The sequence below is a fragment of the Haemaphysalis longicornis genome, unplaced genomic scaffold (assembly GCF_048455015.1).
Source record: "Haemaphysalis longicornis isolate Haplotype H1 unplaced genomic scaffold, Haemaphysalis longicornis Haplotype H1 scaffold_7, whole genome shotgun sequence".
Lineage (NCBI taxonomy): Eukaryota > Metazoa > Arthropoda > Arachnida > Ixodida > Ixodidae > Haemaphysalis > Haemaphysalis longicornis.
Window position 1 is genome coordinate 69,450,084 of NW_027526422.1, and position 20,904 is coordinate 69,470,987.

The 20,904-nt window shown below is 48.0% G+C and overlaps 1 protein-coding gene across 5 annotated transcripts in view; it reads right to left on the reverse strand.

Moving 5' to 3' along the window:
- The window catches only part of LOC144145864 (cytochrome P450 3A41-like), a 58,269-nt gene that overhangs the window by 30,369 nt on the left and 6,996 nt on the right, over positions 1 to 20,904 (reverse strand). For 4 of the 5 annotated variants that reach the window (XM_077677674.1, XM_077677676.1, XM_077677673.1 and 1 more), the window contains exons 2-4: positions 6,852 to 6,948; positions 3,850 to 3,902; positions 2,688 to 2,784 (exon numbers count right to left, since the gene is read on the reverse strand). In XM_077677674.1, the coding sequence (XP_077533800.1) occupies positions 2,688 to 2,784; positions 3,850 to 3,902; positions 6,852 to 6,948 (247 nt within the window). Of the gene's footprint in view, positions 1 to 2,687; positions 2,785 to 3,849; positions 3,903 to 6,851; positions 6,949 to 20,904 lie in introns of those variants that run through there. The other variant, XM_077677677.1, reaches the window with a different exon arrangement.

Genomic DNA, 20,904 nt, shown 5'->3' on the forward strand with positions numbered 1-20,904 from the left:
AAAAGATGCGCATTTACTGGTTACAATGCTGTAACTGAAAATGGTGTAAATCAAGTGTGATTTTATGAAAAAAATTAAAAACACAAAAACTACCAAAATAAAAAATATAACAAGACAAGCTGACAAAATCAAAGATGCCGATCCTATAAACAGCCGTCAAACACCGAAGGCAACAATAAAGCATCCGCGAAAAACAAACCCCAACATGAATAAAAATCATGAAAAGCACTAACCGTTTAACTCCCTGCATCTGCACAAAAGATGCGTAGTTGCGTAAAGTTGCAATCCAGTAAATGTGCATTACGTCTGTGAGGAAAACGATTTAAAAGGAAGAGACGCGGCGCAGTAATGCTTACGCATGAGTAGACCAGTTCCGGAACTGCAGTACTTTCCTTTGTCTGGTTTTATATGCGTTTTTGGTAGTTTTGCTCAGTGGCCAGGCGAAGACATATGCTACAGGCTTGTTTTGTCAGTACAGTTAAGCGCATATACCCGCGCATGCACTTGGTGCACCAGGCTCCCTCTTTCGTTAGCGCTCCCGACGCCAAGTGAAATAAACGCAATGTGGAGATCTAGAGCATGAAGGCAAGTGGGGAGCGATTGGCACGGTGCCGGTAACGATCACCTACTCTGTTCGGCGTTCAGTCTGGTCTAACCATGAGTCATTGCTCTCTGTTTCTTGAGTACCATTTTCCGCGGGCACTTGGCTGGCTTACTGCAGTGACTGGGACCTTTAGTTCTGGAGGCGACTCGTGCCTTCAGTTCTCATTATATTTATCATCATAATCATAATTATCATCATCATCATCATAAGCCTGGCGTTATATAAGCATTATTTCCGGGTGTATGACACGACAGACACGTTCCGGATCACTGATGCTTAATCATAATAGTCGGTGGACCTGATTCACAAAAGGCGTTTTGATACACCAGACGCGAGGCTGCTTGTGGCACTTCCTCCCAAAGTTACAAATATAATATGCTTTGTTTGTCCAGTAACTGTACTGGAATGTGGAATTCTAAAAATGCCTGATCTTGTTATAATAATAATTACGGAAAAGCACACTGAGAGCCGTATTCTGAGTCCCTCCTCCATCCCATTTGCTTCCTCTATTCGGCTGAGTGGAGGATTCCGCAATGCTTATGCATACGGCAATCGATTTTTAAAGGGACCCTGCAACAGTCTTTGAGCAGTGCAAGCTGATTGATTGATTGATTGATTGATTGATTGATTGATTGATTGATTGATTGATTGATTGATTGTAGGGTTTAACGCGCCGACGCAACGCAGGCGATGAGGCACGCCGTAGTGGAGGGCTCCGGATTAATTTTGACCACCTGGGGATCTTTAACGTGCGCCGAAAATTCGTACACACGGGCGTTTTCGCTTTTCACCTCCATCAGAAAAGCGGCCGCCGCGGCCGGGAATCGCACCCGCGACTTCGTGCTCAGCAGCGCGAGCAGTGCAAGTAAACCTGCGCTACGTTTAGCTTACACTGCCAGGAATACCTGAGCCAAATATAACACGTGCACGTGAAGTGATGAGGGCACAAATCGCTGTGAAAGACGCGGAAAAACCAACCGCGCTCTCCAGTTCTCCTCATTATGCACTCCTCACATGGCCTAAACGACGTCATTGAGGCCATAGTTGTGAATTTGCTGTCACTGCTCAAGTTTACGGCTTTTCTCGCATTTCCTGTGACGATCCGTCGTCGGCGGCGGTGTGTACCAACCTCTTCTATGCCTGAACCTGTATGCACAGTTTTGCCGTTTCTTTTGTGTTTTGAGTGCGTGCGGAGTTTGAGTGATGAGCACAATACTTCCCTTTTGACCAGACTACTCGACAAGAAAAGTTTATTGCTTCAAAAACTCCCTACCAGCTCGAGCGCGCGGTTGAGAGCACAGAGCCATGCCTGCTTTTTCTTTCTTTTTTTTTTTTTTTTTTGTGGCACCAGACCAAAAATAGACCCCTCTACCTTGCGGAGGTTGCGGAAAAACGAAAAATTTGAATGAGTCAACGATATAAGGCGCGTTCATAGCCTCGCATTCTGTGTCGGCTTTGTGGCGCAGTGGTTAGAGTACCTTGTACATTGCGTTCCGCCCGCAGGGTCGAGGGATCGAAACCTGGCGCCGGATAGTATTTCTTTTTTTCTATAGTAGGGAGGGGTGCGGTGCGGACTACGGACGCCAACGCGGGTGACATCGTGAGTTACTGAAATGCTCTGCATTTAAAAAAACTCCCCGTCCTATGATATATCGAAGGCTGCGAAAAAGAACGCCGCGAGCCGCCCTCCTCTCCGGGAGAGAGCGCGCAGCTTTCGTCGCGTTCTCCTCGGTCGAGTTGAGAGGGAACGATTATGCGCGATTTCTCATCACGCGTAATTTCAGTGATAGTGAACGGATTTTCATAATTCTTGCGGGAGGAGATTGCTGGGACAAAAGAATTTAACCCAAAATAGATTTCCAGTAGTCGATGGTAAGTGCTGCTGGGCCCCTTTCAGCATGTGCTCTACTGGAGGTTCGAATGGCGGAAGGATTCAGAATACCACGGTAGGAATCGAGCAAAAACGGACGGACCATTCTTATTTTTCTGTTACGCGCTGTTCTTCGCTTTTATTTACGTTAAACGGTTTCATATGGGATCGCTTTAAGCACGGGGACTCTATAAAGTAAAACTGCACCCTTACCGATCTGTCAGAGAAATTCTTGAACTGGGACACCATGATTTCCCGTAGGATGTCCGGGTCTCCGACAACGAGCGTAGGATCCGTACCTTGGTACGACCTACGAAGAAATGGCTAGGGTTTGATTCCACTCCAGGTATAACACCTCCCACAGTGCACGCTAAGCAAAAACGGTTGATCTGTATAAGTGCTTAGTTGCCTCGAGGCCTGCATTTGGCGCACATTCTCTAGCATCTCGTTACGTTGCCATCGTAAAGTATTTAACTGTATACAATATTTCGCATGCTACGTGCAATGGCCATCTTGCAGAGTACTTTTTTAATAAATGGTGAGGAACAGCTTAATTAGTATTAAAATTTAATTCAATGTCTATACCACCAATACCATCATTTTTAAGCAGTTGCTCCATTGTTGAGTGTTGTTGCATTTGAGTTAGTTTTTTAGAACAACTTCGTTTCTTAAAGCATTCTAAATGCCCATTATTTACTTATCTATTCCGGTGATGCAACAGAAACCGCTGACATCTCTGAAAGTCAGTAGCTTTTTAGTTTCCCGGCTAGCTAAAGGGCCAATCGTTCTCAGCAATTTAGGAGACGATAAGAAAACTGGATTTTTTGCTAACGAAGAGGTCGCCATCCTAGACCGGGACTCGGTGCAAGGAATAAGACCAGGGCCTCGCTCTCTGTGTTTCATTGTAACCTCAGGATCATTGCGTATAGAATGTATTTGCCGACATGTGTGACAATCTGCGAACGAAACTGGACGAGCAATGCACCTGATCAGCTAGTAAATGCATAAAAATGAAACATTCTATGGGCGACTCAAAGGTGCGGAATATTTATTTCACTCCAGAGTGTGCAACAGTGTGGCTTCGGTGCCTCCAAACGTAAAACGTATGCATAGACGAAATAAGTGAACGCGTGCAGTCGTCAGACCAGTAGTCTCAAAATGCTGGTAGTCCTCGGCGAATGCAATTAGGTTCATGACCTTTTGGCTTAAGTGAACTATACTATCGAGTTGGGTGTTCCGCGACCCCTTTTGGTAATTCAGAAGTTGGGGTAAATAAAACTACCACCAATTTCAAAATATTTTAAGAGAACGCAATCAAGAATCGTTCTGCGAATTCCATCATTGTGTCCGCTAGAAAAGCATTGAATGTACTTACCCATATACACGGCCGTACTTCTCGTAGTAGCTAATTTCCACTTCGTTCAGAGGCTGCAAAATTGTTAAAATAAATGTGTAGCCAAAGCTCAGCGTTACTTTCTTATCAGAACCTTGCCACAGAGCTCTTAGGTATCCGTTGGCCAACCATTTTTTGTATGTTCGTGCAACTTTTGGGCCGCTGAAAAGCCCAGCGGCCCATTTTTATGGCTATTTCCACGTCTCATTTGTGATATGGTAATGTGGTGTGGTAGCATTGTATTAACGGATGTAAATACTGAAACAGAGGTACTAGGGGCATCTCCCTAATGAGGTCCGACAAAAGTATACCAACTATTCAACGTGATCCGCCGATAATAACACAAGTTACGAAATGAGCCGTTTACGGAAGACAGCCCACGTATGAGCTTGATACGATCTTATCTATATGTGTGTAGTTTTACATCTTCTCTTGATGTAAACGTCCTTTTGTTGAAAATATGCAGCAGAAAGAGCCTGTGGAAAGGGTTGCTCACTATGCAGTCGGGACAAATAATGGGAGGGTAGGTACGTATACCACACTTGTGAGCATTTTCTAGCTTAGATAATTTGCATCATTGAACACAATTTTCTTGGCTTCGCATTACTTTTCTTGCGGAAACAGGGCTAGAAAAAGTTCTGTGAACCCTCTGAGCATATTCATTTTATGTGTGTACTACTCCCCTCCTCCTCCCCTTCCTTTTATTCCTTTTCTTTTTCTGTCTCTATTTCCCCCTGTCATCTCACTATTCACCCCCATCTGGAGCAGCAAGCCCTACCCATAGTGGGGCTGACCTCTTCAGTTTTCATGAAAGGTTTTCTCTCTCTCTCTCTCTCTCTCTCTCTCTCTCTCTCTCTCTCTCTCTCTCTCTCTCTCTCTCTCTCTCTCTCTCTCGATCTCTCTCTCTCTCTCTCTCTCTCTCGATCTCTCTCTCGATCTCTCTCTCTCTCTCTCTCTCTCTCTCTCTCTCTCTTTCGCTCTTGGCTTTGCTCTGCTTCTTTTGTTCCTTTTTAGGGGAATCGAGGAAACATTATACACCCTATATCTAAACAAACGCCTGCACACTATCGTTATCCAGGAATAAGTGACTCACTTTTACTAGGCCGAGCTCGCACACGTTTTACCCTGCTTAGCAGTGCAAATTGAACTCTTGTAAGGAGTCTGGGAGATCGCAAAAAATTTCGCACACAAACTGTGTCGGAGCCGTGGTGAAGTTTCTGTCCATTTAACGAAGAGTCTTTCAGGCTATTTTAGAGAAGGACGGACAGGGCCGGGTTTGAGATGGTAGGATACGACTGTGATGTTCCGTGATGGAAAGAAAAATTCCCATTTCTAGGTTAAGAAATTTTCGATTCTCAGTATTTTTCCACGCAGGCTTCTGAAGAATTCCGAGCTAAATTCCCCGCGTTCTCTTTCTGTAGATTATATATCTTTACGTGGACTACTGCTCGGCTTTAGGCGACAGCCAGCGCCACGTATGTCTACTTTACGTAGCCTTCCAGAAGAAGACGTCGTTCAGAGAATCGTAGTTTCAGCGTTACCTGAATTCCACTACATCTGCCACTCAGGAGAATTTGACTATGCATTTCACGTTTTGGACCAAACAGCATGCTTACTTTACATGCTAAAGCTCTATGTTAAAACTGTCCGTATGCAAGGCCAAGTTGTGACCCTAGATCCCAACCGTGAGGCAGAAATAATTCGAAGGATAAGAATGGGCTGGAGTGCATACGGCAGGCATTTTCAGACAATGAATGGCAGCCTACCAGTGTCCCTGACGAAGAGAGTGTATGACAGCTGCATCTTACCTGTACTCACGTACGGGGCAGAAACTTGGAGGCTCACTAAGAGCGTTCAACTTAAATTGAGGACGACTCAGCGAGCAATGGAACGGAAGATGATATGTGTAACATTAAGGGACAAGAAGGGAGCGGGGTGGGTCAGGGAACAAACGCGTGTTAAGGACATATTAGTAGAAATTAAGAAGAAGAAATGGACGTGGGCAGGGCATGTAATGCGAAGGCAAGATAACCGTTGGTCATTAAGGGTAACAGATTGGATCCCTAGAGAAGGCAAGCGTGGCAGGGGGCGGCAGAACGTTAGATGGGCAGATGAGATCAAGAAGTTTCCGGGGATAAATCGGTCGCAGTTAGCACAGGAGGGGGATAATTGGAGACTAATGGGATAGGCCTTTGCACTCCAGTGAGCGTAGATAGGCTGGTAGTGGTGGTGGTGGTGATGGTGATGATGATTATGAGTGATGATGGTGGTGATGATGATGATGCAAGAGAACAAGGCATTGTTGGATGATTGCGGTAATTTTAGCTCAGCGCCGGGACTGCTGGCGCCAACTCATGTTGGCAAGACGCAGTCTAACTTTTAAGCCGCACCCGAAATACTTTTCTGTATATTGCGCAGGGATATATGCGAACAGGCTTCGGCCGTACAGCCGCCTCTGATTCACACTTTCAAAGCTCTTTCTCGTCGTAGCGCATTCTTTCTTCTATGCTCCCTCCTGGTTTATGAACTGGATTACCAGCGGTCTGGGATGCTTGCGGCTTGCCGGAACACAACTGCGGATATTTCAACATAAATGCAACAAGGTGTTCAGGGAACATTTTTAAAGAAGGCAAAGTAATAAATGATGCGAGGTCCGGTTTACAGACATTATTTTTGCTCTTTACTCTAAGACTCCTAAAATTCTCTGTATCTAATAAAGATTCCCGTTTTCCCTTTTGGCCCGAATTACAGCCGGAAATTCCCCGAAAAAGGGGGCAATTCCCTGCACGGCACATCATTGGGCTACGATGCATCGATTGCACAGATCTATAGGCCAAAGAAGCAGCACCAGGACGATAATCCTGGTGGGGCAGCTGCTGTTTAAGTACGTACACCCCATTTTGATACAAGAAATCAACCTTTTTCCCCGTGGTAATCACAATTTCGTCAATTTGTGGGAAATGGGTGAACATGCGTAGACCAACCTTTGTGTAAATGTCATAGCAGAAGCGCATGTACTCCCAGAAGCCAAGGTGCACGATGCCTTTGTCTTTCCAAAAGGTAAACGTCTTTCGAAGCCACCTGTGCGTGAAAGAAGGATTTTGTAGCCGCTTAAAATGAATATAGACATTGTATACGTAAACGTAAGAATAGTAAGCAATTTCCAAAGTGTTAAGACGACGTCAGTGAAGTTGTCGCTGTTATAACAAGAATAGTAATACAATTAATTGTAATTGGAATTCAGTTAGTCATCACACATCTCCAACCCACCCGAAGAATGCTAATCGCATCCCACCTACAATAATTGTGGATTAGTTTCACCTGACCTTTTTAAATACTACGAAGCGAACATCGCACCCGCCGCGGTGGTTCATTGGCTAAGGCATTGTGCTGCAGAGCACGAGGTCGCGGGTTCGTTTCCCGGCCGCGGCGGCCGCTTTTCTGATGGAGGCGAAAAGCAAAAACGCCCGTGTGTTCGAGATTTCGGCGCACGTTAAAGATCCCCCGGTGGTCAAAATTAATCCGGAGCCCTCCACTACGGCGCGCCTCGTCGCCTGCGTTGCGTCTCCGGGTTAAACTCAGCAATCAATCAATCAATCAATCAATCAATCAATCAATCAATCAATCAATCAATCAATCAATCAATCAATCGGACATCACCTGGTCTCTCATGAAGCTTCCCTGTATTGATGAGCAAAATATAAACCTCCTACACTTGTTTAGTGATGCTCATGCTTACACCGAGAAAACTGCGAAAAAATCATAACTTCCCAGCTGGTTTTGCTACCAACTCCACAAGGCCCTAAAACGTAATGCCGCACAAACTCTAGCCACTGTCGAAGCTTGAAAACAGGAGTATCTAGGTATTCCAGAGCTTAACACCAGACCTTACCATTGTCGAACCAACACATTCAAATTTAGTTTTTCCCCTTTCAACCGCTGAACACTCGAACGGGTTGCCTGGTGGTATACGTTCCCTTGTGCTGGAAAAAATTGTTCCTGCCCTTTGTGATTTGTCCTGATTGTGTTTTTTGCTGCATTTCTATCTTGCTCTGCTTAATTGCTATTTCAGTTGTTGTGTTCAATGCTTACTCCTGCCATAGCCCCAAGTGGGGGCATGCAGTATGTACAAATAAATAAATAAATAAATAAATAAATAAATAAATAAAGCCGATCACATCACACGTGTGTTTTTATTTATTTACACCTTACAGCGGTGGCCAGTTTCTTGACCGAGCCACAACAACAGTGGGTGAGTGAGTGAGTGAGTGAGTGAGTGAGTGAGTGAGTCAATCAGTCAGTCAGTCAGTCAGTCAGTCAGTGAGTCAGTCAGTCAGCAAATGGGCGGACCAAGCCTTGCGAAGCATGCCGGCGATTGCCCCGCCCCAGTGGCACAATTTCAAAGCACATTCCGACTTTCGACTCGGCACGTCTCTCGACGTCTCAAAGCGATGAGCCGGCCGTCTCTTTTCGTCGCTTTGCGACGGCAGAGCCAATCGCTCTCGTCGAGCGACGGCATCGCAAAACCTGATAGCCAATCATGGCCGCGGACTGGACTGACGTAGCCTGAAACGAAACGTTTGTTCGCATCCGGTATAGGGACCGGGCAGCTGGACGGGTGGCGCCACCACTCGGCGCTCCCCTCGTCAGTGGAATGAGCCGGTGCATTGGACTACACAGCCTCCCGTTGTTTTTGTCGTGTTTGCTTCGGTGCTTTGAATGTTTTGGTGGTGTTGTGAGCGTATATGTGCGGTGAAACAAAGTGCAGACAGATGTGTTGGGCTCTTAGGGGCAGTAATGACTACGTAAACTTGTCGGACGCTTCTAAAGTTGGGTATCGGCTGCAATGGCGTGAGCGCTTTTTGCAGCGATCTGCGCTTGGCTACACCCGTTGTGAGTACGAATAAAACTACTATTATTAGTATTATTTTCTTCTTAAATGCACTCACGGCTGCGCAAACTTATTGGATGCTTGTAAAGTTGGGGAAGGGCTCTGCACCTGGCTCCGCGCGATCTGAGTAGGAATAAAAGTATTAGGAATATTAGAATTCATTTCTACCACTTTAAATTATCTTCACTGGTTTCAATGACTATATACGGTTTCTACGCCAGCCTTAGCGCTGGGATACCTCGATACGTGTGCTTTAAATAGAAAGGCACCTGCATACGAGATGGATTACCGTGTAGCCGTAGCAATGTTGCGGTAGTTTACACTTTCTGTAACCGTGAGCTTTGTACCTTCGGTTTTGGTGAGCGACACTGTGACAACATGGGAGCCTGAAAGCCGAAGTGGAAATCCCACGTTTGTGGTGGTCATTTTATCAAGAGCCAAAGTTATTCACCAACTCAACAGCGTAAGCTACAAACCATCCCTCCTCCCCTTCCCGTTTTACCCTCTGCGTAGAATAAAGGCTGGCACCGATAGTTAAAAAATGTTGCAGTGTTAACGTCAGCCGTTGTTTTTTAATGCTTAAGTATTCTTTATAGAGTAGAGTACCTAAAAAAATCGTGTAATGCCTGGTGAAGACACCAAAAACGCACGATTAGTTGCCTCAAATATGGGTGCATCAGCCCGAGTCCTCCAGCAAAGACACATTTCCGACACGCTGGACAAAGTTTAGATTTGGAGAGGGGGGCATGGAAATCCAAAATTAAGCAGCAAAATCATCTAGCGCTCCGTCTAATGATTATGATGGTTGAGCACAAAGCTTTCTTTCTGCGAAATCGAATGTGAAATGGTCAAAGTCAAAGACGCTGCGATCAAAAGACCAAACTGCGTACTGATCAAATTCGACGCTCAACTAGTCAAAGTTTAAATCCAGAAGGCAACCAAGGAAACCCATATGATAGAGCTTTGCGATAAACCCTCATCGTCGTTAGACGAAGGTGTGCATGATTTTTCAAGCGTAGGTGGCAGCTTGTAAACCGACCGCAGCATTCAGTTGTGAAGCTGAGTACAGGTTTCGGGCACCCACCTGTCGTGCGTCCTTCAGCCACGTAGGAGTTGGTTTTTGAAAAACCATTTACCAACTAGCTAGCAAATATTGCAATTCTTGTAAAGCAATGCTTCTCCACGACAAGCAATAACGTTCTACTATCGTGTGGTATTTATTGTATCAACGATTCCCGATTACTGTAGTAAGAGCATTTCTGTGAAATTAAACACGTTTCAGCCGTAGGTAATGAAGTTACGGAAGCGTCGTCCATCACAATTTCTGTTTAGAGGTAAATCTTAGAAGACACCCCCCAACTTTGTCTTTCGCTTGTGCACGACGTCGGCGCCGTTCCGTCATCAACTGCCCAAGACCAGCGCCGCAGCATTCCTAGATCGGTTGCACACACAGGCTTTGTGGGAGCATTTAGCTGCAGTATACTTCTCGATACGCGAAACTGCATGCAGGCATCAAAAAATTGCATGAAGCAACGAACTTTCACTTCCAGCTTGAATTCCAGCTTGGCGCATTGTGCGTCGTCTGCTATTTGTAAATATTGAGCATGGGCGTCAATCACACGCATGGCATGCCTCGTAAACGTCACATCCACGCTCAAGATTTACCGATCTGAAAAATGCACGTGGGGTTACGTTCGCTTTGCAAGCCGCACCGCAGAAAAACGACAGAAAGCCATGCACAACTACGCTGCGCTGACCGCCACCGGCATTCCACTGACGAGCGGTTCGCCACGGGCGGCGCTGTTCGCTGAAACGACGGTGGTGCCCTACAACGGCCGCCCGGTCCCTATAGCAAATGGCGGCGAGCCGTCGCCGGGCCCGCTGGGCACGTCGGGCCGGCAAGCAACTTCCCCTGCAGTTCCGGTCCTTGGTCAGAGGCTTCAGCGTACGCCTGTACGAATCAACGAACAGCGTGGGACTCATTAGTGCGGAGAAACGTGTTTGAATTGTAAAGGCAGGCTAGATGTATAGCGGGACAGCAGGCTTTCTTGCGACCTTTTCATGCCTATATTGGCGAGTATTAAATACCGCGGAGTTCAAAGGCCTCGTAACTTCCGGGTCTATGAAAAGAAGCAAAATTTTCGGGTCGGGATGCGAGTGTTGTGGCGTGAGAGGAAATCTGTGTATTTCTGCCTGCAACAATGTGTTGGAAAGAGCCTGCTTCGGTCCGTTAACTTCGGCTCCTCCCGAAACGCGCCGTGCTTTCGGTACCGTTCTGTGTTAGTAGCATGTGTTCTAGGGTGATTTGTACCCGTTCTTGTCAGGTTAGTGAAACAATTTTTTAATGCAAATGGTGGAAGCACCAAGGAAGTCGTGCAGTTCCGCTGAAGGCAGTTGCATCATCGCTCGTCGCAAGTTTGAACACCGCCTCTTCGGGTGACACGCGTCGCGCGCCATCGTGCGTAGTGGCAGAGTCGCAAGTGGGTATGTTCCTTAAGACTACTCGCAACAACGGCGGTTTGACGTAGGTCTTGGCACTTGATGCTGTCGCCTTAAAAACGCATGTGTGATTCTAGAGCCGCAGGCCAGGCCCATTGCTTCGAGGTCAGCCCGATACCTAGAATAGGTAGATAGACAGGGGTGACGGCGAAGCCCTGCGTGGCCTGACCCGCACCCCCCGCCGGACAACGCAATAAAGGTCATTTCTCTCTCTCTCTACAGAATTTCAACCCACGTCTCCCCGGCAGCAGTTCCATGTTATACCAACTGCGCTATCCCCGCACTTCGAACGGCAGAGCGGTTTAGGCCGACAAAAATCCATCCATGGCAGAAAGAAAACCCCGAAAATATGTGGTTTGGGAGGCTCCGGGAATCAAACCCGGGAATTTGGCGCCTTGAAACCGGCCACCTAACCACTGGGCCGCCCCAAAAGCCCGAGGGGCACGGGTTTTGCAGCGGTGGGAGACAATAACATGTGCGGCCAATTGGAAACAAAACAAAAATACCTCGCGTGGTTGCGATCAACCCTGGGTGCCGCGCGCTATGAAACCGCCGTATAACAGATTCAGCTATCGTCGCATTCCGGGCGCGCAGCATTTCCTTTGTGTACGTAGCGCCGGCGTTGGCTTTCGGCGGCCGCGGGTTCTAGCGCGTGCTAACGTGATCGATCCGCATTGGGAGAGATGTGAAAGTCTGCGGTCGAAACGATCCGTGCCTGCCAGCCATGGAGAATTTTCAGTGGCAGGTTGAGAAATAAACGCGAGGTGGTGATATATAGAGCGGAAACTTGGCGCCTTAGGACTAAACAACTTGAAAGCAAACTTAGGTCAGCTCAACCGGTCATAGAATGAAAACGAGCTCACCAGGATCAGGGAACACACTAGAGTAGAACATATCATAGTTAACATAAATAAAAACAAATGAACTTGGGCTGGCCACGTAATTAGGCGGAATGACAATCGGTGGATTACCAGGCTGACATAGTGGTCACCGAAAGACGGGTGTAGAAAAATTGATGATAGTAGGGTTTAACGCGCCGACGCAGCGCAGGCGATGAGGCGCGCCGTAGTGGAGGGCTCCGGATTAATTTTGACCACCTGGGGATCTTTAACGTGCGCCGAAATGTCGTACACAAGGGCGCTTTTACTTTTCGCCTCCATCAGAAAAACGGCCGCCGTGGCCGGGAATCGAACCCGCGTCCTCGTGCTGGGTCTAGAGACAGAAGAAGGTCAATTGCTCGATGGAGGGAAGAAATAAGGAAATTCCGAAGAACAGAATGGACTCAACCGGCGCGGGACAGGAGCGGTTGTAGGTGGTCGATGGGAGAGGCGTTAGTTCTGCAGCGGACCTACTGGGCTGCAGCTGCTGACGATGATGCTGCAACAGCCGGGTCTCCGACGAAGGGAGAGGGGACGCTAGCTCTGCTGTCTCTCCAACGTTACGCTAGTGTAGGCTGCGCCAATTTTTAACACGAAAGTGTTTTATTCCGGGATACACTTAGATTCCACTGACGCCACATCCGTCACGGAAATGACGCTATTACAACCAAGCAAGCTACCTGTAAAGGGTGCACCCCTGAAAATAGGGTCTTCATGCGGGGATGCAACCTTTAGAACCAAAGAGTACGTCATACCTGGGGTTGTTCGTTTTCAGGTGTTATATTTTAACACGAAAGGGTTTTATGCCGGGATACACCAAGTTTTCACTGATGTCATATCTGTCGCGGAAATGACGCCAGTACACCTTTGCCGAAGGGACCTGCCAGCAGGACGTCTCTCGCCAAGCACACCCACAAGGCAGCCGCCGCCCTGCAAGTCATGCTCAGCTGCAGATTTCACTGCACAATTCACTTCCGTGTTTTACCGATTCCTATGACAGAGGAATCAACCACAACTTTTGTCTTTATTTCACAGAATTGAGTAGTCACCAATCTGAAGGCGCTTCTTCACATACTGTTCCCAGCGGTAGAACAAAAGTAATTGTCGTTGTTTTTTTTTTTTTCTTCGTGGCACGTACTAACTCGGGATATTGGTTAGGAATCGGGAGCTTCGAAGGGCTAATCTGCCTCTTCGCAAAATTCACCAATCTACGTATAAGTTGCAAAAAGTGCGTGCCGCCTCACGTGATAGCGCGTGAGTAGAACATGTGTGCTCCCGCTAGCAGAACTTTGATTTTAGGGAAACTTTGGTGTGTGCCAGTCTGCTTTCTGGGGTAATTCGTGCCGGAAGAGGAAGAAACGAAAGTGAAGAAAGACACGCAAATACTGTGTAGCAGTAGCGATGTTGTTGATAAATATCGTCGGGTTTCGCCTTTAAAGCACGTAAGCAGCAGACGTAGGTGACACGATTATTTTTTTTCTTCTTGCTCGCTCTTAAAGGGACACTGAAGTGAATTTGTCAAGCTCCCGTTTTTGCTTGCACTGCGTAGACTGGCTCAAATTAGCACACTTTTCATCGTTTATCCGGTTGACAAATCGGTAATTATTTTACAAAGCGCGAAAGAAGAAAAACTATCATGCGCGGTTTGCGGCGGCCGCACCAACTAAGGCTGTGACGTTGAGAGGAGGGGCGCCGTGATTGGACGATGCCCAAGGTTAGCAATCACACAAGTTTCGGTTTCGGTTTCGGTTCTGTAAAACATAACCAATGGCTTTGTTGGATGGGCATTCTCAATATCTCAGTAATCATCGTACCGCGCTTCTGTCATGTTGTCGGCTGTAAAATGCACAAGATAAGCCTCCCAGGACGGCTTGTAGTCGTAGCATTCACTAGCCGAGACCTACGCAGTGCATGAACGCCCTCCGCGTACCCGCAGACGCCCAAATGTCATGCGCTTTTCCCCCATATTTGGAGCTTGCCTCCCTCATGCCTGTATCGTAAAAAGCGTGTTCGCACCAGGCCAAGGGTCTGTTCATTCTGGCCTGTGCCCACTGCCTGCAAGCAGTCGGTGCTTATGGCAATAGCACGCCAACGAGAACTCGCTAGCGCGCCAGTGCCAGCCTGCGCGCGTTTTGTGAACTAGTTCGTGTAGCCATGAACGTTGCGGCCCCAAAAAAGGTGAACTCAATATAGAAAACATCGGCGGAAAACAAAAAAGTTAACTTACAAAAAAAAAAGCACGTACCCGCGGGGATTCGAACTCGTGTCTCGCAAAACATTTGGAATGAAATCCTAGCGCCCCGGACTGCTAGGCCACGGAGCGGGACGCGGATGATTTGCTAATATATATGGTATATATTGTACAACCGGTTTACACTTCTATTTAGTTTTGGCATTTCAAGCCGCTTAGGTGACTATTTGTTGTACTGCGATCGTGCAGTAAGCGTCGCCCGAGTTTCCACAGTAGCTCACGTCTAGCAGTTGCATTTCGTAGACGGAAAAGCGTTCGCAGATGCGTAGTCGTGCTGCTGACCGCTGTGCTTGTTCGCCCAGCGCAAAAAAGTGCTTCCCGCGCCCTAGTTTTACGCTGTACGGTAAAAATATCAGTTGATTTTATTTGCTTAGCACTTATATTGACTTCGCTGACTCTTCTCCCACCTTCAAGAGGCCTTATATTTTCCTACTGGCGTACCAGTCAGCGAAGCGTCGCATGTGCAGCGCTTGTGTGAAGCGACCTTGACTTGGAGCTAGATACAGTGTACAAACAAACCAAGTAAAGAAAGGCACATTCTTCCATTCACAAACGTGTCTTGGCTTCGTTTCAACTAAGCGAACGAATTGCGACCAAGCAATTTTTTTTTTAACCTCCTTGATTGCGACGACCCGCCGGCGGCCGGCGGACGAAACGCTGGGCCGACTGACTCTGTCGGCCGGGGAGCCGTGCAGTAGCGCAGCCGTGGCGCAGCCAATTGCCAGCTCATCCCCTCCTGACGTCACACGAAAACGCCACAGAAAATGGGCGAGCGTAAAGAGAGGAGGACAGCGTTTTCGAATTAGTTTTTCTACTAAATAAAATCGCGTAAACGCGCCTAGAGTGGTCGAAACATGGCCTGGGGACTCCGGACTACAATTTGCGCTAGTAATCCCGCAATGTTTACATATCACTTCAGTGTCCCTTTAAAGGAGTACTCACACGAAATTTCAAAGCTGAGATAACTATGTAAAATGCTTCCTTTTTATCAGGAGATATCTCCCAGCAAGTTCAAACAGCAACCTTTCGGCGTAACCTAATTTAAATCCATTTTAATCTTCGCTCGCACGAGAGAGCCCAGAGCGGGCCGAGATGACATTATCTGCTACTTGCCCCAAACTGCCGACGACGGGGCTCCCGTGACGAAGCCGACACGCTGGCTGCGGTTGGCGCGCGCTGCTCCGGCATGTGTACACGTCATGGTTTTGGGACTGACGTCATGCTGCCCGGGAGCGTGGGGACGGTGAAGACTTCGGCGGGTCTGGGCCAAGCAATTTTTTTTAACCTCCTTGGTCTGGGCGCACGCGTCTAGGGCGGCAGCGATACGGCAAGAATGGTGACGTCACGTGATACCTCCTGTCATGGCGGCCGCTCGGCGCTCGTTTTTTCGAAACCGAAACTGGCACGAATAAACGACGCCGTAAATGGATGTTTACGACGCGCTCGACCGTCTAATGTGTTGTTCTATGATTAGTGGGCTGGTAGGCACGCATATCAGTGAAAAAAATGTAACACGAAAATTTTGTGTCAGCGCCAATGGCGTAAACGTGCTTTGCTACTTTTGCAATCAGAGTACTCAAATTACTCTCGTCGCCCGCCAGTGCTGCGTGCAGTCTGATTACCATCGCCACGGTTATTCTCCTTTTGCACCCTTTTCTTCTTTAGCGTTCCCTTGTAAGCCCTGTATGTAGTTTCTATTGCAAAAGTTTTTCGGTACTTTTTTTTTTCATTAACGCACTCAGATTGCGCATGTAGGCCTCAATTCATGTATCAAACCCGCGTTTCTAAGTATGGCGTCACAACGCGTCCTCAAGGTCAACTTTAGTTGGCTGGGGCCCGCGATAAGCCGTAGTTGCGGAAATGTTGCTTGACACGCATTCCATAAGAACTCGTGGTGAATCCAGGATCCAAATTTACCCAGAGCACTTTAAGGGCTCGCCTTGTCGTCGTAGCTCGCTGTAACGCTCGATGTCAAGCGACTGCCGGAATCGGGCGGCGTAGCGAGATAACGGACCCAAGTAGAGCCAGGCGTACCGTCGTAGGGCGTCCCGCAGAGGGTTCGAAAACCGAGTGGTTTATATAGTCCCAACCGTTAGAAACTCGTGAACCGCTGGCACTCGTCATACATCGCCCTGTCGTTTAGCGGAACGAAAACTGCAGGTACATTTCAGGCAAAATATTTGTAGTTACTTCGCGTTCACTTAGTTCGGAACACTCGTTCGGCCATTTTTTACGATAGTAAGCGAAGAAAAGTAGCAGTGCAACGCCGGCACGAGCGGGAGGAAAAGCAAACACAAAAAAATCACGCCATATCCACGGAATGAATGATGATAAGTGGGGCGAAGCTCGAGAGGGGGAGATCATCGGTAACCGTAACTCTCCCGTGAAAGTTCGCCCATTACATCATTAAGAAAGACGTAAGACTGTGTGCGTACATTGTACAAATCAACTTTTATTTTCGGAGTCAATGCTCCCAGGCCCAGACCTGGTGAAAGACATCGCGCCATCGAGGACTACCCCGCACCTCCACCACAATTTGTCACGTAGGATGGGACACAACGGTAAAGAAAGAACTTTTATTTAGGGCGAACTTGTGCCCGAACAAGACGAGAGGAAACGAGCAAAGGTCCTTGCGTCTCGTTCGATCTCCGAGAACGACTGCCTGCGTTCGTGGCGTGATCTCTTGCGTGATCTCCCCCTCGCAGTGCACGTGCGCTCGCGCCTCCGTTGGCGAACACAGACAAGCTCGCGCTCCCGGTGCCGAGTTTGCGCTGCCGGTTGCAGCCGGTTCTTGCGCGTGCAACGCGGCCCACTTTGCGACATCTCCGAAAGCATGCGGTGGTCACGTACCACGAGACACAAGGGATGGACAGACCCATGGCTTTAGGAGCTTCGCCCCTAAAAGAACAGAACTCTTGCTGGCGGTGTTTCAGGCAGGTGTCGCGCGAACGCTGCGAAGGCATAGGCATTTGAGTTGCATAGGGTGGTAGCAGTCAGCGGATTACGGTGCTACAGCCCATTATGGCGAATCACTGCTGTGTACTTCCTACAGCTTTCGCGTTGAAAGGAATGGCTTTAATTTTTATTATTATGGTGAAGCTATCGCGCGCTCGGTTCTGAACAAAATTTCGTGCGCGTATCGGGGGCCGAATTCTCTAAAAAACGGGCGTCGTTTTGAAACGACGGGGCAGCGCCATGCAAATGCATGTGTTCTGGGGTTGGGGCCGTCGCTTTGGGGCGATCCGCAGGCGCAATCACCGCAGAAAAGCGCTGTGGCAAGGGCGCGAAGCGACAAGTGAAGCGACGGGGGGGCAGTGGGTGTCACTTCGAGCCCTTGCCACAGCGCTTTTCTGCGGTGATTGCGCCTGCGGATCGCCCCAAAGCGACGGCCCCAACCCCAGAACACATGCATTTGCATGGCGCTGCCCCGTCGTTTCAAAACGACGCCTCGTCGTTTTAGAGAATTCGGCCCCGGGTCACGTAGACAAATAATCGCGCTTGCTTGCTCTAGAGTTAGGGTAAAAGATTCTGTAGCGCTCAATCTAATGTGCCTTAGAAAAATTATACTTAAACTGGTCGCCAAGACGACGTCACCATTCCGCCGAGTTTTATTTGCTTGACCGATTTCGCCGTGAAGTTTTAAACGTTATAATATAATTGATTGATTGTAGGGTTTAAAAACGCGCCGACGCAACGCAGGCAATGAGGCGCGCCGTAGTGGAGGGCTCCGGATTAATTTGAACCACCGGGGGATCTTTAGCGTGCTCCGAAATCTCGGGCACACGGGAGTTTTTGCTTTTCGCCTCCATCAGAAAAGCGACCTCCGCGGCCGGAAATCGAACCCGCGACCTCTTGCTCAGCAGCGCCACGCCTTAGCCACTGAGCCACCGCGGCGGGTACGTTAGATAATTCCCGTCTCCTGTGAATACATGGCCGCCTACGGAGGCAGCATGGTTACAGAAAACGGCTGTAAAGAGCGAAACTCATGAGCGGCAAAAGGTGCGTCTGCAGACGCGCCTCCCGCTCCGACAACCGGTTTGGCTGTCGGAAGACCCCTGTCGGAAGACCCCTGGACCAGTTTCGCTGTCCGAAGACCACTCCGGCGACCGTTTAACCTGCTAGATACTTCGCCGCGCCACGACGGGAGCAGAATTGCTCGGACGCGCGTGTGTCTGCCGCTTAACTCTAGATTTAACGAAGCAATCCCGAAAAAACTTACATGGAAATAAATTGGAATTAAGTCTGAGTAAGTTATGCGCAGGTGTCTTCATTGAATGTATATTGTAAGTAGCCATATTGTCACGAAGCCAAGGACGACGCAGTTGTCTTGAAGGAGAAACAAGTTTATTGGAGCGAACTTGTGCTCCCCTAACAACTCAAAAGAATACAGAGGCGGCGAAGCAGCGGTCAACAAAGGGACTAGCACGGGCGAGTGTCGTCAAATGAATGCCGTGGCGTCTGCTCTGCAGGCTTTTTTATCTTTCGGCGCAAGTGTTTCTGGAAACGTCGATTCACATCCAGAACATTGTAGATCACAGAAGATTATTCTGGGCTAGTGACGTTAGGGCGAAACAGTCTGCTTATCTGAATGTGTCAGCCCGTGCGGCATAAAAGTAAAGAATGTAAGACGCGCTTCGTTTGGAACGCAGATAACACAGCCGGCCGTGGCCCGGCAGTAAAAACAAACAATAAAAAAACAAACCCATGCATGGTTCGCGGCAATATATAACTCAGTATAGTTATCCATCAGTAAAGCTTGGCTGGTCTTCCATCTTCACAGTAGGAGATTGGCCGTACATTTTAACACGAAAGTGCTTTATTCCGGGATACATCAAGACATCACTGACGTCATATCCGTCACAGAAATAGTACAACGAAGCAAGCAGCCTGTCAAGGGTGCACCCCTGCACACAGGGTCTTCTTGCGGGGAAGCAACCTTTGGTACTAAAAAGTACGTTATACTAGGGTTGTTTTGCTTGGTAACAGCGCAAATAAAACAGGACACAAAAGGAAGAAGGAACTCTGTGTCCGTTCCTTCTTCCTTTTGTGTCCTGTTTTATTTGCGCTGTTACCAAGCAAGACTATGTACCAACTCGCCCAGTCGTCCGTTTTGGCTAGGGTTGTTTGTTTTCGGGTTTTATATTTTTGCACGAAAGTGTTTTATGCCGGATTACACCAAGATTTCACTGACGTCATATCGTCACGGAAATGACGCCATTACACCCTCGCCGAAGCGACCCGCCAGCAGGTCGTCGCTCGCCAAGCACACACACAAGACAGCCTTCGACCCAAGAATCATGCTCAGCTCTAGATTTCGCTGCACATTTCACTTTCGTGTTTTACCGATTCCTATGACAGAGTTTTCTTTATGCACCTTGTGCCGTCGGGAATTTTTGGAACCACCACTCGGTCACGTCGACGCCTAAATTTCGTGTAACGGGGAATTTACTACATTCGCGGTAGAACTTGTGTATAAAACATTTTATTACATCTCTGCGGGCAAAGAACGTCTGCCCCTTTGGTTATAATTTTCGCCTACGAACCCGAGTGGCGTGGGCTTGGTACCCAGTACAGGCAAGTGCGTCTTACTTTGTACATCTGTTCATAAAGGGTCCAAGCACGCACTCTCGTCTAAAGAAATTCAAGATGGGTTACGTACTGCCTAAAGGAATCTTATGCCTCGTAATACCACTCAGCACTGCGTGGTAGTTTCAATTCCTGGTCCTGGCAGATCCTTTTTTGACATGGGAAAACAAATGTCTGCGTATCTGCTCCTTCCGTTGCAAATGTCGACAGAAGACGGTGGTAGTAAATGCCTCCCTTCTCTTTCCCGCTCACCTGTCATGCTGTTCCTCTCTCGTCTCGTTCCTCCCCAGATAACACCCTAGAGCTTTTCTCAAGCCAATTTAAATTTACCGCGCTCCACTGCTACAAGTCTGGTGCCGCGATGCCAGAGCTGCCGTGCGGCAGAGACGCGCGTGGATCTAGGCACCCCACTACAACGTTTATAGAACCTTGTCGGCCTACACCACGAGCGGTCCAAGCGAAACGTAAAACCTATCTAGTGGAACCTTTCCTTGCTGTAGCGGTTTTATTTTTTAAATGCCGCCAGGTAGCGCGGGCAAATGCAGGCGACGGTTTTCTGCAGTTGATGCAGTATTTCGTTTGAAAAACCAAGCATCCATGAATTTTTAATAAAGGAACACTGCAAATATCACTCATGTATTGATTTTCTGCCTCATAGTTGCGTAATGTGTTGTTCAGCAAAGTTGACAAGTATGAACACATAAACCGGACTTAGACGTTTAGATTTGGCTGTGGCTATATAAGAGTATTGCGCAGTTCCCTTTCCACTTTGGCCGGGTGGCTGAATCGAATCACAGACAGACATACAGACAGACCAAAATTTCTGCGTTTCGGTAGCCCAAGAAAGACTATCGTCCTTAAAAGACAAGTTATGCCCGTGATGTTTTGGAACATGTGAACGATCCCTTCGACCCTCCCGTAAAGTAATTCGC